General features: G+C 32.5%; 3 protein-coding genes across 6 annotated transcripts; all 3 read left to right on the top strand.

The window, feature by feature from the left end:
* The first annotated feature begins 3,905 nt into the window (after positions 1-3,905).
* On the top strand, positions 3,906-7,507 carry LOC111005875 (protein POLAR LOCALIZATION DURING ASYMMETRIC DIVISION AND REDISTRIBUTION). Its single transcript, XM_022277537.2, has 4 exons — positions 3,906-4,619; positions 5,002-5,459; positions 6,354-6,673; positions 7,148-7,507. Exons 1-4 carry the CDS (start codon positions 4,250-4,252, stop codon positions 7,164-7,166), a joined length of 1,167 nt encoding a protein of 388 aa, XP_022133229.1. The 5' UTR covers positions 3,906-4,249; the 3' UTR covers positions 7,167-7,507.
* A 2,502-nt stretch (positions 7,508-10,009) lies between these two features.
* On the top strand, positions 10,010-12,341 carry LOC111005893 (eukaryotic translation initiation factor 5A-2). The gene is made up of 5 exons (XM_022277564.2): positions 10,010-10,251; positions 11,016-11,138; positions 11,231-11,287; positions 11,646-11,720; positions 11,959-12,341. The coding sequence occupies exons 1-5, from the start codon at positions 10,129-10,131 to the stop codon at positions 12,061-12,063; spliced, it is 483 nt and encodes a 160-aa protein (XP_022133256.1). The 5' UTR covers positions 10,010-10,128; the 3' UTR covers positions 12,064-12,341.
* Positions 12,342-13,860: 1,519 nt separating this feature from the next.
* Positions 13,861-16,217, top strand: CM2 (chorismate mutase 2). 4 transcript variants are annotated; one of them, XM_088119906.1, is made up of 6 exons: positions 13,861-14,232; positions 14,495-14,727; positions 15,107-15,193; positions 15,287-15,430; positions 15,550-15,642; positions 15,799-16,217. In XM_088119906.1, the coding sequence occupies exons 2-6, from the start codon at positions 14,500-14,502 to the stop codon at positions 16,024-16,026; spliced, it is 780 nt and encodes a 259-aa protein (XP_087976032.1). In that variant the 5' UTR covers positions 13,861-14,232; positions 14,495-14,499; the 3' UTR covers positions 16,027-16,217. The 4 variants fall into 4 exon arrangements, with proteins under 4 accessions (XP_087976032.1, XP_087976033.1, XP_022142025.1 ...); XM_088119907.1 differs by having other exon boundaries at positions 13,861-14,327; positions 14,498-14,727; XM_022286333.2 differs by having other exon boundaries at positions 13,867-14,232; positions 14,498-14,727.
* The last annotated feature ends 546 nt before the right edge of the window (positions 16,218-16,763 follow it).

Genomic DNA, 16,763 nt, shown 5'->3' with positions numbered 1-16,763 from the left:
TGCGTCCCCCATGCATTGGACAATTAAAATTTGTGCCGCATTGAATAAAACATATGTTCTTCTGATTTTATTTAATTTTAATATTTGAGTGTCACGAGCTATGGTTTCCTCTCTCTTAAAATTAATTTAGGCTTTAAATTACAACAAATACGACGTATAAGATTTGAATCCCAACTTTAATATAATCGATCAATTATTTATTATTCAACTAAGTTCGAATCGGCAGCTTCTAAGATTAAATTTATAATTTTGTCTTTAATACTATTTTCGGATTATTTCTTCAAAATATGGATTACACACGTAATTAGTAGTTTAGTTGTAGTTTTATTTTTTCAATTTATACTGTTATTCATTGCAATTTTTTTTTCCTTGGTTAAATAGACACTTTGAAAATAAGTAACAAATAGCTTACCCAATAAATTACCTTGAATTGACACCTATTATTAAAACTTTATTCAAAATAGTATTTGAGAATAAACAATATATATTAACAGAATTTATATGTTTGTCTATCCATTATTCGATTATGAATTTAGTGATCTTTTTTAGTGTGGGTGTTTAAGATTTACATCTCCAATTCTTTGAAAAATAAAAATGAAATGATAAAATACGTTGGAGTATACTCGTGATTGTTATAGATTTAGGAATTGATGTTAATAAAAATTAAAGAGGCATTTATGAAGTTGTTGCACGAAGGTGAATTTATTATATCAAGGAAAATCTCGAAAACATTGTTAAATATTTTTTTAAAATAAAAAATGCACATTTGATTTTGTAGGTTTAACTTAGATTTCACATTTTACGAATCCGAGCTAATCCATGCATGCAAGACTAGTTTGAAAATCACAATTATAAAAAGAAAACAATTTTTTTTTCTTTATATTAGGGTGTAATTTGAACCTTCAAAACTTTTGGGGCAGTCATGTATGTCTTTGGGTAAAAGATATATGTCTTACGTGAGTTAGTGCTCTGGTTGGTCAATTATATTAACTTATCTTAAGTATACTTGTATATAAAAAAATTAAATTAAAATACATAAAAATCTCTACACAGAAAAATTATTGGAGGAGGCTGCTACAATGTGGGTGTCTCCTAATAACCGTTTGATGTATATTAAAAAATCTTTTTCTCTATAATAACCATTGGATATAGATCATTCGAGGTAATTTTGTAGTTTATTGTTCATATACATTAAATTATATAGAATTATTAATCGCATTGTCAGAGCTTTCTTCAATCATTATCCTCTTTATTACCAATAAAAGTAATGTGGGAAAAGTTTGAAAACTACAAATTTCTCAATGTGAGCCTAAATTTATTGGATATAATTAGGGTTTATTTGAATTCATTTATATTTGGGAAAATTACTAAACTAAGGCAGATTTTATAACTTTATTTTATTTTATTTTATTTTAATGTTTTAATTATAATGATTTACTTTATTTTTTATAATCTATTAAAAAAATGAAATTTTGAAGGCTATTATGCTGTTGTTTTCTAGCATGCTTTCAGGAAAATTCTATTTCTTATAATAAAATATGAATTCAATATATATTCAACAATATTAAATTTTTTAACCCATCTAATCAAATTTTTAAAATAAGCTCGAGAACAACCTTAAAAAAATAAAAGCAAGAGTTAAAAAGATATTTGGTGATAGGAAGACAAGAATATTCTTGAAATCACATGGTAGGGAGTTGGCAATAACGGAATTTAGGATTAAGAAAGGTGAATTGGATTTTGATGTGGCCCCCAACCAATGATTATATGCATACCAACTGTTTGTTCAAAGTACTCAAACCAATCAAATTTCACATATTCCAACAAAAAAAAATCAAAATTTACTTTTTTTTGGTTGTTTTTGTCTTTTTTTCTCCTCAATTGGGTAAGATAAATTTGAGACGATGTAAATGTCATTTGCAGTTTATTTATATTCTAATTTGACAACTTTAATTTCATCGCATTCATTTTCGTTGTTCTCTAAAAAAAAAAAAAATTCATTTTTAATCGTTGTTTCAGTCAATATATTATATATTCACAAGATAATTTAGTTCTTAAACTTTCGTTTATCATTATAATTTATAATTTATTAGGATTAAAACTTCAAATTTAGTGTATGATATATAATATAGTTATTATCTTTCCATGTATATAATTATTTGTAGTATAAAATTTGTAATTATGTGTTACTAATGTTAAAAATGTCTGTTTTTGCAAAGGAAAAAAAAAAGTTTGTTAGGTATGGGTTTGATGGTGCAACTGCATAGATACTACCAAACATTTGCTTGTTTTATGCACAAGTTATTTTTATTTTTGCACACACAAGATTCGGCAAATGTTGTTACGTCAATTTTTAATGGTACATTACACATTTTAATGAGCTATGGTATGTGTTGCATAAATTAAATTATATAATTAATTTGTTATGGATTATATCATTAATTAAATGGTTACAAATTTCAAATTAAATTAGACTAAAATTACGTGCTATAGTTTATGGACTAAATTACTACTTTAATAAAAGCAGATGAATTAGATATGTTTTTTTTTAACATGTTGTCTTACTCTATTAATTTACTAAGAATGCTTTTTGTACCTCTGTTGACTTTAGCAAATTTTAATGAATATAGTCACCTACGTTGAGGTCTCAATTTTTCCGAGAAAGAAAGAAAAATGAATAAAACTAGTCAATGTATTAGTAATTTATCCTAAAAGCTCGTTTAGGTTATTTCTTCAGTAAGGTAAAAAACATTGTTTATGTATAAAATTTTGGTCATAGCATCAAGAATAGCTTTCGATGTACTATATTTTATTTTGTTAGAAACGATGTATAAGTTTTGTGGTAAAAAGTCCATTACTACATGAATATCATACTATTTAGGATATATATTATCAACAAAAAAATCGAAAGTTCATGTCACATATTTCGAACAAAAAAGTCTTTGAATCCACGTATACATGAATAGAAATATTACGGTAATTATGCTAAATTTACAATTAAACTAACAATTATATTGGGAAAAAATCCACCTCACTTTTATTTTGTACGATAATTTCATCCACTGAACCTTTTTGTCTACCAATTCCAAAGAATAAATTCACCACAACACTGCATCCATTTAATGCTTAGTTGAGAATATATTTAATTGTATATTTTGCATAAAGGTTTTGGTCCAGTGAATCTTCCATATAAATAAATATAGAATCAATTGTTGTCGTAAAAAAGGTAAATATATAGTCTCATATACTTTGAATCCAAATTTAATCAAGGGTGGAAGTTAAAATTGGGAAAAAAAATGATACGTTTTACTAAAATCGGAAAGATAACAAAACGACATAAATATTAGAATAATTTTGTTGTCCACACCGTAGTTTTATCTTTATAAAAAATTATTAATGTTGGTAAATCCCATCTTATTTTTAATAGGATTATGATAGACAATTAATGTAAACCATTGTGGATGATACATTGGTTCAAAAGGACTAAGGTTAATCGAGGGAAATATCGAAATAACCTGCACAAGAGAGAGGTAAAGAGAGTACATTTGAATTTGAATTTTTTAACTAGATAAAGTGAGATAAATATTAATTATTGATAAGTATATAAATAAATAAGTATATATATGTATATAAATTATTAAAAACAAATTTAAAATATTCATAAATATCATATTACCATTTTATAAAATTAATTTTCAACAGTTTTATTGGGTAAAACTAAAAAGTCAGATTGAGAAATTATGATATCTCAAAGGGCGTTATTTAGGCTTTAATATTTTAAAGACAAAATTGGGAAATCATATAAAGTTTTATTTATTTATTTATTTTTTTGAATAAATATAAAGTTAAGGTACGGTATGATAGATTTGGTAAAATAAGAAATAAAAAGAAACATTTAAAGCAAATTTGAATTGGCGATGAATTTGAAATGTAATAATTCGATCCCACAGAAATTATTGAGTCCAATCCAATTTCATTATCGGTTCATCAACATCATCAGAGAGAAATCATAAATACTTCGAAATTATTGAGCCGAATTCTCCAGTCTCCATTATCAACCACGACGAAGTTATTGAAGTTTTAAATCAATCCTGGAGAAATCTCGTGAATCGCAGAAACCAACCCCAACACGCCATCAATATTCGCTTCTCCCTCCATTTTTTCTCTCTCTGCAAATTCGAAAACCTTTCAGTTTCTTCTCTGTCACTTCGCCATCGAATTTAATATCCGAAACTGATCACATTCTCGTATGAAGTCGCCCTTTAAATCCCCCAATTTTTCCGAATCCTGCAACTCGACGGGCCGTCTCCTGCGAGTGGTTGATATTCTCCTGGAGGAAGAAGACGACGGCGCCGGCTGTGACGGAGATTTTGGTATGTCCGACGCCGGAGAGCGCCTTCCGGATGAATCGCCGACCCTTCAGTGTTTGTCTCCCCGGCGGATTATTGCACGGTGGGTGGCTTCGTTCAGGCGACTGAAGCGGAGGAGGGAGGCGGAGGAGGTAAAGAGAGTGAAAGAGGGCGGAGAATCCGATGGTCGATTGACGCCTAGTAGGTGCTCGAGGAATGGAGTTGATGGCGGCGCTTCGTCATCTTCACCTACGGAGAGCGCGGGGCCAGGTGAGCGAGTATGATTTAATCTATCGGCGCTTGCGTTTTTAAGCGATTGAATGTGCTTTGTTGTATAGAGACCATTTCGAGTTCGAACCAGCTTTGCTATTGTATCTATCGCTGTTTGACTGCGTCGATTGAAATTTTAACCAAATCGATTAGGAACTGAGGAAATGACAATATTCTAATGCCGGATTGCGATTTAGAAGTCCGAACTTTATGAAATGGAATAGTTAATTCTTCATAAGATAGCAACAAATTTATGGAACTTCTCTCAAACGCACTTGTTTGGTTTTTCTGAACTGTTTTTAATAGTTTGAACTTCGTGCATCTCTATTTTCGCTGTTGTTTTCTCCAACGTTACAATTTTTTTGTGTGCCGAAATTCACAGGGCTGAGTAGGAAAGAAGATACGTCATTCAACTTGGGAGTTGGGTGTAGTTTATTGTATCTTGTACTTGCGAGTAGAAATGAACTTTCTAAGATGGCAGATTTGAGGAGACAAATGGAACTTTTTCTTCAAGATATCAAAGAGGAGCTGAGAAGAAAAGGTGATCCCTTCGAGCCATTCCAATTGAATACAGATTTGGCGTGTTCCTCCACAGATTGCCAAGAAGGTCCATGCTCCACCAGCCAGCTTTCATATCAGCAAGATTTTTCGTCTCAAATTTTATCCGATGCACAATCAACTATACCGAATCATTCTTGGAAGTCTTGTCCGCACGAACAAGGGGAATGCCAGGAACGCATCGACGAACTGGAATCTGAGTTTGAGGCCGAGTTAGAACGCTTGCAGATCCACTTGGAAGTTGAGAGTTCTTCTGGACGCATTGAGCAACTAAGAATCAAGGTATGTGCGAACATACTAAGATTTATAGATTAGCTTTCCCTCACAAATTGATTTCACATGATTGGTTGGTTTGGTAATGCTCTCTTGATTTTGATCCAAGCTTCATAAGATTGAGAATATGATGAATGATATTCTTATGTCCTGATTTGATATCATTACTTATGATGAACTTGGTTTTGCACCTTTTGCTACATAACTTCGGTGATACCACTTATTCGTAGAAAGATGTAGAAGATAACATGACTAGAAAAGCAGGTTCAGTTATAACTATGCAAATGAAAAAAGTTTATCTGGGCAGGAGATGTTTATGTGATAGGATTGCATAGATCTATGCTAGTTCATGATCACTCTGCCTACTTAAAATTAAAAAATGGTGGATGACACTGGTTCTTTAATTTCATGGAGTAAATACCTAATGATTTGATTGAGGGGGTGAAATCATTGACATATATGATTGGAAACAGAAAATTAACTACCAAGTAAAGTAATATGAGTACTTGATTGGCCTAGTGGTCAATAGTCAATGTAAACAGTACAAAGGTTCGGAGGAAATGAGTTTAAACCATGATTGGCCATATATCTAAGATTTAATATTCTACAAGTTTTTTTTTACAACCAAATGTAATGGAGTCAGGTGGTTGTAGTCGATGAGTATGCAAGCTGGTCCAGACACTTACAGATATTAAAAAAAAAGAGTACCCTTTCGCTCTATTTATAACGTATCCCTGCTAACTTATCCCTTAGCTTATTTACTAATATATCCTTAATATTCTAATAATATCCCTAACTTAGAACCGAGTTGCATTTCTATCAATATATTGACGATAATGTATATTCTGTTGTATGTTCAATTCTTTGATTGCAAGTTCTGAAACTGTCAATGTGAAATGTCAGACTGCAAAAAACGCCAGCTCGACAAGAAGTTGCCGTTGGAGTTCTAGCGAGGTCATTGATCCGCAAGAAGATGGCACCGAGGGGCAACATGGAGTTCCTCCCATAGAATTGGAAAGAAAGTTGCACGAACTGCTCGAAACAAGGCAGCAAGAACGGATTAAAGAACTCGAAGGCGCTTTAGAATGTGCCAAGCAGGAACTTACTGATAAAGAATCTGAGGTTTCTTGGTGGAAAGAAACTGCAAAAGTTATTTCTCAGCACATTCCAGTTCATTCACGTCTTAGACTTGCTTCTCAACACGATCAGCTTCAGTTACTTCGGTAAGCATCATTCTACAACTTACCAAAAGGTTTTCAGATAGATTAGTGTTCTTAAAATGATGACTGATGCTTTTGTTACAGCCAATCAAGTCTTTGTGTTGTAGCTTTTTAAGGCAAAAAATCACGTTTTTGCCTATATTTTTTTTCTTCTAAAGTGTCGTAGTCATACACAGCTATATTGATCTATTGCTTCACTAACATTACCTTAAACGTAAATGGTCTATACAATACAGACACTTTAATTTGAGTAACGAATTTACATGTGTTATTGTCTTGAATTTTTGGTAAATATCGTGTCACTGTGTCCGTGTGTTTGTGTCGGCGTCTTTGAGGATGGTACGTGACACAAGTTTGTGAATCAAAGTTGGACTAGTGGGACTCAAATCAAATCTAGTGAAGTCAAAATGATATTTGAAATAAGATGGAATTTGATTGTCATATTCATGCACTTATGAATTGTGTTCATTTAACCAGAAAGGTCAGGTTCCAATGATGATGAAAAGGATATAAAATATACCGAAAGTAGCCCTCTGGTTTACTTTATTCTGAAGATGCGCACCGTAGACGGCCATAGTGAAACAATGGTCAATTCACAAATCCACAAATCACAACAGACAACACAAATCAGATTCCTTCTTATCTTAATCTGATAGTGTCCCATTGGAAATTCTCTTCCTATTATTTTGGCAAGTCCAAAATTGTGTAAAATTTGTAGGCTAAATTACCTTTTTAGGCTTTATTTAGTTATGATTTATATACTTATCCTTTTAAATGTTTGATAATTATCATTATCTTTTAAACTATCACTAGTGAAGTTGAGGAATTCTATTCTAACATGTTTGTTTGCTCAAAATAGAATTGAACCAGGATTATAATCAAGTCGATTTCAAAAAACATACGACACACGTTTTTTTAATATAGGGTTTGTGTTACATATCACAATGAGAAATTTGCCTATGTGAAAAATGTACTTTGTATATGGTCTAGTTCCTTGGACATTGGATTGACGACGACATGAGTTGTAGGATTGAAATCTTGAATATGAAAGTAATAGACGTTTTGTCTACTAAGCTATTCTCGAATTAGAAATTTAATATAGGACTCCACTTCTAACGAAAAAAACTACACAAAAAACTTTTGGATAGATTAAAACATAAAATAAAAGAAAATCAAAGTTAAATAACTTTTTCCAAAAGGTGATGTATGTTTTTTGAAATTTTAAAGGTACCACATAAGCAATTTTTTACACCAACCGTCCAATCACATCAGAAACTATTTATTGTTAGATATTTTTTCAAAATTGGCCTTTTGAAAGATTTTATCAATTCATTTACAATATCAAAAAGAAAATTGTGGGCAGTCCCATTCATTCTTTTTTCCACGACTTATGTCCACATATTAAACCTTCTGTCCATAATTTATAACAAATATAATATATAATATAGACATGGGAAAAAGCATTGCAAAGTATCATCTAATTTAAAATAAGTACACCATCTTATAGAATATATTTCCTTTCACGTAATGATACTCTATTGATGAAAAAACAAACGATGGGTAGATTTCTCTTTTTTATATATATATTTTTTCTTTTTAGAAATAACGATGGGTAGATTTCATTTATAGGAAGATACGATGCGTTATATATAATAAAAGAAAATTTATATATTATATTATAAATCATAGTTTTCTATGTCATTGGTTAGTGTCATTTTAATGGAAAATTTGACGTATTAAATACAAGTTTGATCAATTTGGACAATTATACATCTTAATGACTCGATTCAACGAAACAATACTTAATAGGATAAATTTTGGATGAGGTTACATAGTGCAACAATTAGTTAGACAATTACAACTTTTGATATAAAATGTCAAACCCATCATACTCTGCACCCACCATTAAAGCCTTAATTATTTTTTACCACGCATTTATAATTTGTTCGACTAGCTATCAAATCAAGTTACTTCATTTAAATTTATTTTAATTGAATGCAAATGATCAGTGTTAAATCGAGATAAGTTCAATTCAAATATTAGATATTATTATTTTTTATATAGTTCATACTTCATAAATTTAATAAACATAAGCATAAATCAAGACATATATTCCCGATCAAAATATCGAGTTGAAATCTCCATCCTTACATATTAATGTACTAAAAAAAGGTATACATAATGCTTGAAATACGACATTTATTATTAACCAAATATATGGTCAGACACGGGTGCCAATTACCACTAAGCTAAGCCCATATTAGTATTGTTATTTAACTAATTGAGCTATATAATGATGTAGTTCCAAATGATGCTCAAAATGATACGTGATTTAATATCAATATGTTATGTAAATTTATTTTCATTACTTATATATATGCAAAATTATAATTATATATCAATATTTGATAATCTAAGTTATTTAATATACTTTAAAATAGATAATATTACTAATTTATTTAATATTATATAGTTTATTTCAAATATAATCCGATCAATTTTAATGGTGAAAAACAATAAATTAAAAAGAGAATAAATAGAAGGTAACTCTCTTTTAAGGAAGGTTAATTTTTATTTAATGAATTTGAACCGATTTAGTCGAAAAGATAAAATAAATAAATTTAAAAACCGAGTCCATTAAAATTGAAAGAAATTTATGAAATTTTTAAGTTCCAAAAAATAATTGCATTTAATTGAATCTTTTTTTTGAACAATTGTATATATTATTAGTTTGTAATTTCAATATTATAAGAAAATAATTTTTGTGAAAAATATATTATTTTATATTATAAATTAAAATAAATGAAACAATGTTATAGTATATATATTATATGTTATATGAAAAATTTGGAGTGGATAGTATTAGACGATCATTTCACTTGCTTGTATCTTAGGTCGGGCCTGTATAGTTTAATTTTTATTTTTTTTTTAAGACAAGTCATATTTGAATTCGAACTAGATTATCTAAAAAAACCTTGAATTCACACTATTTATTTATTTTGTTGAGTACGATATATGAAGTAAGGATTTGAATGATATTTTGATCCGAGATAAAAGTCACTATTGAGAGATATTCAATAAAATGTTGATATTATCATATTTCCAAAATTGCAAGTGATAGTTAAATGTGACAGATAAGGCAGCATCCATATCTAAATTAAAAGAGAGAGTATATTTGAAAAGATTTTCGGGACAATCCTGACCGTTAAAATCTACGGACGGTGGAGATGGTTTTCAACCCAAAGGAGGGGAAAAAAGAATATCAGCATTTTTTAGGGGGTTGGCGTCAGAAACCCTAATCGCACTCGCACATACGTGTCCGGTTGAAACGCGATGCTATAAATTGGTCTCCTCCTCTTGACTCGTACCCTCCTCCTTCCTCCCGTTTTCCTTCCGCTTCCACCAAAAACCCACTGTTCAACACACAACTCCACCAGGAAGCTGTAGAAATTTCAACCATGTCGGACGAGGAGCACCACTTCGAATCCAAGGCCGACGCCGGAGCCTCCAAGACCTACCCTCAACAGGCCGGAACCATCCGCAAGAACGGCCACATCGTCATCAAGAACCGTCCCTGCAAGGTCATTTCATCTTCTCTCTTTTTTCTTTTTTATTGCCACGATTTAATCTCCTCGTCCTCTTGATGATCCGGCCTTTCGTTGTTGCGTCTTTGATTTGTGGTTTCTAGGGTTAAATTTTGGATCGGATGTTTTAGGTTTTGCTTGATTTGATTTTATTTGATTTTTTGTTTGCCTTGTAACTGATTTAGTCTATTCTGTGCGACTTGTATCGCCTTTGACGTGCTGGACGTGATCGATGGGCATGGGCGGTGAAATATTTCTTCTCATTTTGAGTGTTGTATTGGATTGGAAAGAAATAGACGAATCTGATGTTGAAGTTACCTATATACTGCTAGATTTATTAATCTATCTATTTGGCGAGGGTTTTTGTAGTTACGATTTAGATGAGTTTTTTGATGGTTCATTTTTTGTTCGGTCAACGATTAATTTTCAGTTTGCTATTTTCTCCTCCACCCTCTCTGGGAGGACGCTGGTATGAACTGTGCAGTTGTGATTTGAATTTTGATTTTATGACGGAGACGAAAATTTTCCCGGTGTAATAAATTGTAAGGGGCGTTTTTGTTTGTTGAGACTATTATTGATATCCTTTATTGTTGTCGAAAAAAGTTAATTGAGCTTCCTAAACTTACAGTTTCTGTTTTGTGAACAATGAACTGTTGATATTTTTAGCCATTAAAGTAGACAAGCTTCCATTTTAAGCATACTCTCGAGGCAATATTTATGCTATTTTTTGAAAAATTTATCTGTTTTGTATGATAATGCAGGTGGTTGAGGTTTCAACTTCTAAGACAGGCAAGCATGGACATGCAAAGTGTCACTTTGTGGGCATTGACATCTTCACTGGCAAGAAGCTCGAGGATATTGTTCCATCATCCCACAATTGTGATGTAAGGAGAATATAATCTGGCTTGAAAATCATTTTTCATTGAGTAATATGATTTACTAGTACCATTAATGGATTTTATTTTGTGCCTTACAGGTTCCTCATGTGAATCGTACTGATTATCAGCTGATTGACATTTCTGAAGATGGATTTGTGAGTAATTTGTTTATATGAATTTGTTCAAATCAATTTTGTCTTTGTGATGTTAAATGTGATTGCTCTGTTATCTTGATATCTTTGGAAATCTACGCATGTTACCGTTCGTTCTTAATAGTTAATAATCAATTCTAGAGGTTAATACTCTGTTAAATTGTCCAATCTCGTTGGTTTGGTCATAGCTTATGGCAGTTGGTTATTATTGTTATTTTCAGAGGAGGAACTTGAAAGTAAAATAGCAAATATTAATGTGAAGGATTCATAGCAAGCATGCATCGGATTCATACATGTGATTGCTTGTGAAGTCTATTTGATCAGTCATATATTTTTATTTGATGTTTTGATTTTGCTGCAGGTGAGTCTGTTAACTGACAATGGTAACACTAAGGATGATTTGAGGCTTCCCACTGATGACAACCTGCTCACTCAGGTAAGCCACATATGAATCGACTCTTATCGTTGAAGTTATTCGAGCAGATGTTATTCCCATATTTTGTACATTTGGGTGTTAGAAGGAACCCGATTCCCTCCCTCGGCCCCCCTCACCCTATTGATATTCTATTTCTAAGATACGTGATCCATTCCATATTTCTTTGTTCGCAAATATTCCATCTCTGAGATGACTTTTTGTTTACTAAAAGCAAACGATCATGGGTTTGTATCCACAGATTAAAGATGGATTTGCTGAAGGGAAGGACCTTGTTGTGTCGGTGATGTCTGCCATGGGAGAGGAACAAATTTGTGCCCTGAAGGACATCGGCCCGAAGAATTAGCTTCTACACAAGCTAGCTGCTAAGTTGTGGTCGGTCCCCGGGTTCCTCTGATTGAATCTTTAAATGGTATAATTAATTAGCAGAGACTTTGTATCTGTTAACGTTTCACTCTCCCGTCCCTTTCCCTCCCCTCCCCTCTCACCTTCTGGCCCAGGATTGTATGGTTGGTTGGTTCATCATTACTGTGTTTTTATGCTGTGTTATTTTATGATATTGGTGTAATGTTATTGGGTTTTTGGATGCTTACTTTGATAATCGAAGTGAATAATTTTTGCTAATGCAGTTGCCTCTATAATGTTTTTTATTGGTCTTGAAACTCTTTGGGTTTGGCTTTTCCTGCGAAAACTGTTTATTATTCAATAAGGAGATGACAGATTCCGAAACTACTATTTTGATGGGTTTCTATATATAGATTTTTATGTTGAATAAATTTAGGATTGTGAAATTTATTTTAGATTTTATAATTTTTTGTTTATTTATATTTTTCCACATCACCTAAATGGAAATGGGTCAAACATTTACATTTTTTCTCTGTTTGAAATTGATTGTATGGTGGATCTTTGAGTTGATTTTCTTTTTTCTTTTGCGAAATGCTAAAAATATGTTTCTACTTTTATATCAGCTTTTAAGGAGTCTCAACGGTCGTGGTGGTTGAGCATTCTTTTTACTTTTTGATTTAGAATCTTTTCGTTGTTAAACGTTCTGTTCCGTCTCCATTTCAAAATCTAGCTGGTTATTTTGTTTGTTGCCCTAAGATTTATTTCTAATTCTGGAAAGGAAAATTTTCACCACTAAAGAAAGTAAAAAAGTCGTCTCTAGTTTTTAGTATTATTTCATTCTTTCAAAGAGGCGTCCATAGATTCTTTGTTTTTGTTACCATTGATTTCTACTTCTGAAAAGGAAAATTTTCACACTAAAGAAAGTAAAAAAGTCTTCTCTAATCTTTAAAATTATTTCATTCTTTCAAAGAGGCATCCATAGGTTGGATCGGATTAAGGGAGTCATTTGGACCAAACTTTAGATTAAGGAATCTGAAGTTTTTGGAGGATAATCAAAAGTCGTTTGTTCAATCGATCAAAAAATATTTTAAATCGAAAAATCGAGAAACAAAACTAACCTAATCTCATTTTTATGGTTTTGGTTGGGTTGTCCAAGTTATTCAAAACACTGATTTTTTTAACATTTTTAGTTGGAGTCTCGTGACACGTGCAAGAATCGGGAAATTTCGAAGCTTTTCCCATTAAATTTAAATTTAATTTTTTAAAATTACAATGGAAGATATCAATTATTTTAATTATTTCAAATCGGTTATAAAATATAAGTTATAATTTCTCTTTCCACCAACCAGAAATCCCATGAGTATACACGAAATCCATATTTGTTTCAGACACAGTGTCCTAAGTAATTATTATCTAAAGATAAAAATAACCCATAAAATATGAAATTTATTATCCTTGGAGATTTTTGTTCCTGCAAAATAAAAAAATCTATAGTTAATGTCTAAAATTTTTCTTTTGAATTCAATGAATGTGAGCGATAGGATCTTGCTCCTTCAGAGATGGGAAGACTCAATTCCTATATATATTAAATTATCCTACATATACAAAAGTCAAAAACACACATTTATTATTTCAGACATTTAACTCCCAATACGTGATCCAAATTATACAAATTTGGCTATTACGTTTAATCATTTTTATCTGAAGCTATTAATTTCGACCACAACTTGACAAAAGGCATTAAAAATTCGCCTCTACTCAACGGTACACATCTAAACTTGGAATAGTTCGTGGGCCCTCACCACCACAAAAAATTCCTAAAGCAGGCTGCAGCCAATCACGCCGCGCCAAATCAGCCCACCGCCGCCTACGGCGGCGGCCGCTTCTGCACCACCGCCGGCCCTGTCCAGTGCCGCCACCACCACGTAATTTTCTTTCTCATTAAGCAAATTTTGCTTAGGTTAAAATCCACTTCCCCTTCCCCTTTACTCATAATTCACTGTCTCCGAGCTTCTCCCGTGCGATTCATGCCAGCTACTGCGCCATTTCAGCCATTCTTCCATAGCCACATGTTCTCGAGGAGCGTTGACATTTAACCCAAATCCTCGCTTTAATCTCAAATCTCCTTGACTTGAAGAACAAATTTGCGGCAGGGTTGAATCGTGCGAAGGTCAGCGTTTTCTCTCTTTTGAAAGTAATTTGTGAACGCCCGTTATTTTGAGGCGTGGACTTTTCTCGTTTACTCGCTGATTTTCTAATGATAATGTGAGATTTTCAACTGCTTCTTTCTTTTGTATTATTTATAGCACCGTTCGTTTCGTTATAGTTATGATTATTAATAACCTCGCGTTTTCGTTGTTTCATCATTGAGGCTGACGATTTTTTCTTCGCAATGTTGTTTATTGTCTTGGTTCTTTTGGTAATGGCTGGAGAAGCCATGGCGGATTTGAACTGTAACCCCAATTCGGCTTCGGATATGTTGACACTTGATGGGATTAGAGACTCTCTAATCAGACAGGAGGATACTATAGTTTTCAGTCTCATTGAGAGAGCGAAATTCCCTCTCAATCGGAAGATGTACTATAATAATCATACTTCAATTCCTGGATTTTCTGGTTCTTTGGTTGAATTTGTGGTGAAGGAAACGGAGGCCATTCAAGCCAAGGTTAGTTGATGTTTGTTCCATGAATTTACATTAAAATCTTGGTGTCTCAAATGGCTAGAGAAGATAAAGAACATGCTGTGGATTCTGCTGTATCTCTATGTTCTGTTTCCTGTAATTGTTAGATAGCAGAGAATGATGAGACACATTGTCCATAAATGGCTGTAAATTAAATTTCAAATGTCGTTTGGCTGTTGTCATTTACAGCATAGGCCTTTGCTGCAGACTTTCATTACTTCCCGATCTTAATGGGAAAAATTCCAAATGTTAAGTTGGTACAAAGAAAGAGCAGTTCTAGTTGTTGATGCCTGTCTTTTTGGTTCATTTGTTACTTCTTTTTTGAGATCCTTGCTGATTATCCGTTTGGATTTTTCGTCAACAGGCTGGTAGATATGAAAACCCCGAAGAAAATCCGTTTTTCCCGAAAGATTTGCCTCGTCCATTGGTGCCTCCTCACAAGTATCCAAATGTGAGAGATTGTTTAATAAGTTTTAAGTTCTCCATTCTGTTTGAATAACGTGAATACAGAGCCCATTTGTTGGAAACTAATCCAAGTTTGCAGGTTTTGCATCCTGCAGGCGCTTCAATTAATATGAACAAAGCCATATGGGATTTTTACATCAACAAATTCTTACCACTGTTGGTTGCCGACGGTGACGATGGAAATTATGCAGCCACTGCTGCTAGTGATCTTGTTTGTTTGCAGGTAAAAACAAGTTTACAAAGTGCAAAACGTTGCTATTCTTATTGGGTATTTTGAGGTCTGGATGCCCTTATTAGCTATGAAAACTGACATTATCTTTTATGCCTATGACATTATCGCAGGCGCTTTCGAGAAGGATTCACTGTGGAAAATACGTAGCCGAGGTGAAATTCAGGGATACCCCCAAGGAATATGAGCCTCCTATTCGTTCTAAGGTATCGTAAATTTATCATGAAGCTGTATGATTAACAGGGTAGCCATCTTTGTTTTCTTGGTGAGAAAAAAATGAAACCAATCTTAAGGGCCACAACTACAAACATTGTTCTTGTTGAAGGGTTTGATAAAACCAAGTTAATTTACTGTTCGTTTAGGAAAGAGACACTTTGATGAGGCTATTGACATTTGAGGCAGTGGAAGAGGCGGTGAAGAAGAGAGTAGAGAAGAAGGCCATGGTGTTTGGGCAAGAAGTCACCCTCAACAACACAAGTGAAGGGAAGCCTAAGATTGATCCTTCCCTTGTATCTCGCCTTTACGGCGAATGGGTAATGCCTCTCACGAAGGAAGTTGAAGTCGACTACCTCCTGCGACGTCTCGAATGAGTCCATACGATAAATAACCATATGTAAGGGCCAAAACCAACCAATATTTTCTGAAAATTTATCGTTGTAATATGGTCATTGTATAATTTCTTCCTAACACTCCATGTCCTCGAACTCTCGAATCGACAATGGAACAAGAGACTCGGATATTTGATGATTAAACTTATGCAACAGCTCGGCTAAATTAGCTACTTTTCTTGGTGGTAATCTCCTCATTTTCAAATGCAGTTTCAAAATTGACATAGTAAAGAGGTAATCTCTTTCTTGCTTGTTACTGTTTGCAAATGGCATGGATTTGGGCATCAAAATCTGATTATTTTGTGCCTTTAGAAGTCTTTCTGGAGAAGTGATCGTAATTCAATGCAGTACTTTACAATATCAAAATATTTGTCACAGGTAAGCTTTGATCTATATTTTTAATTGCACGTTGACATCTCATGCATGAATTTGTCAACATCCAAATCACTTCACTCATGATTGGTCTAAAACCCATTTAAAACTGATGAAACATTTCATAATCAGAACCAATCATTTTAATACAAAAAGTTATTTTTTAATAGAAAAATTAAAGACAAAATATAAAATAATTCAAAATTAAAACAAAACAGTCCGTAAAAGTTTTATGTTATAATCAAAATAAATTTTAATGAACATAAAATAATTACTCTATTTACTTAGATTAAAAAAATAATCAATAAAATAAGTTTATTACTTTCAATTATTTCTAACAATAACAA

Source organism: Momordica charantia, assembly GCF_013281855.1.
Source record: "Momordica charantia cultivar OHB3-1 chromosome 11 unlocalized genomic scaffold, Mcharantia_2.0 BLBB01000011.1, whole genome shotgun sequence".
NCBI classification, from domain to species: Eukaryota; Viridiplantae; Streptophyta; class Magnoliopsida; order Cucurbitales; family Cucurbitaceae; genus Momordica; species Momordica charantia.
Note: the sequence above shows the minus strand (reverse complement) of the source record. Positions and strands in the feature narration are given on the sequence as shown.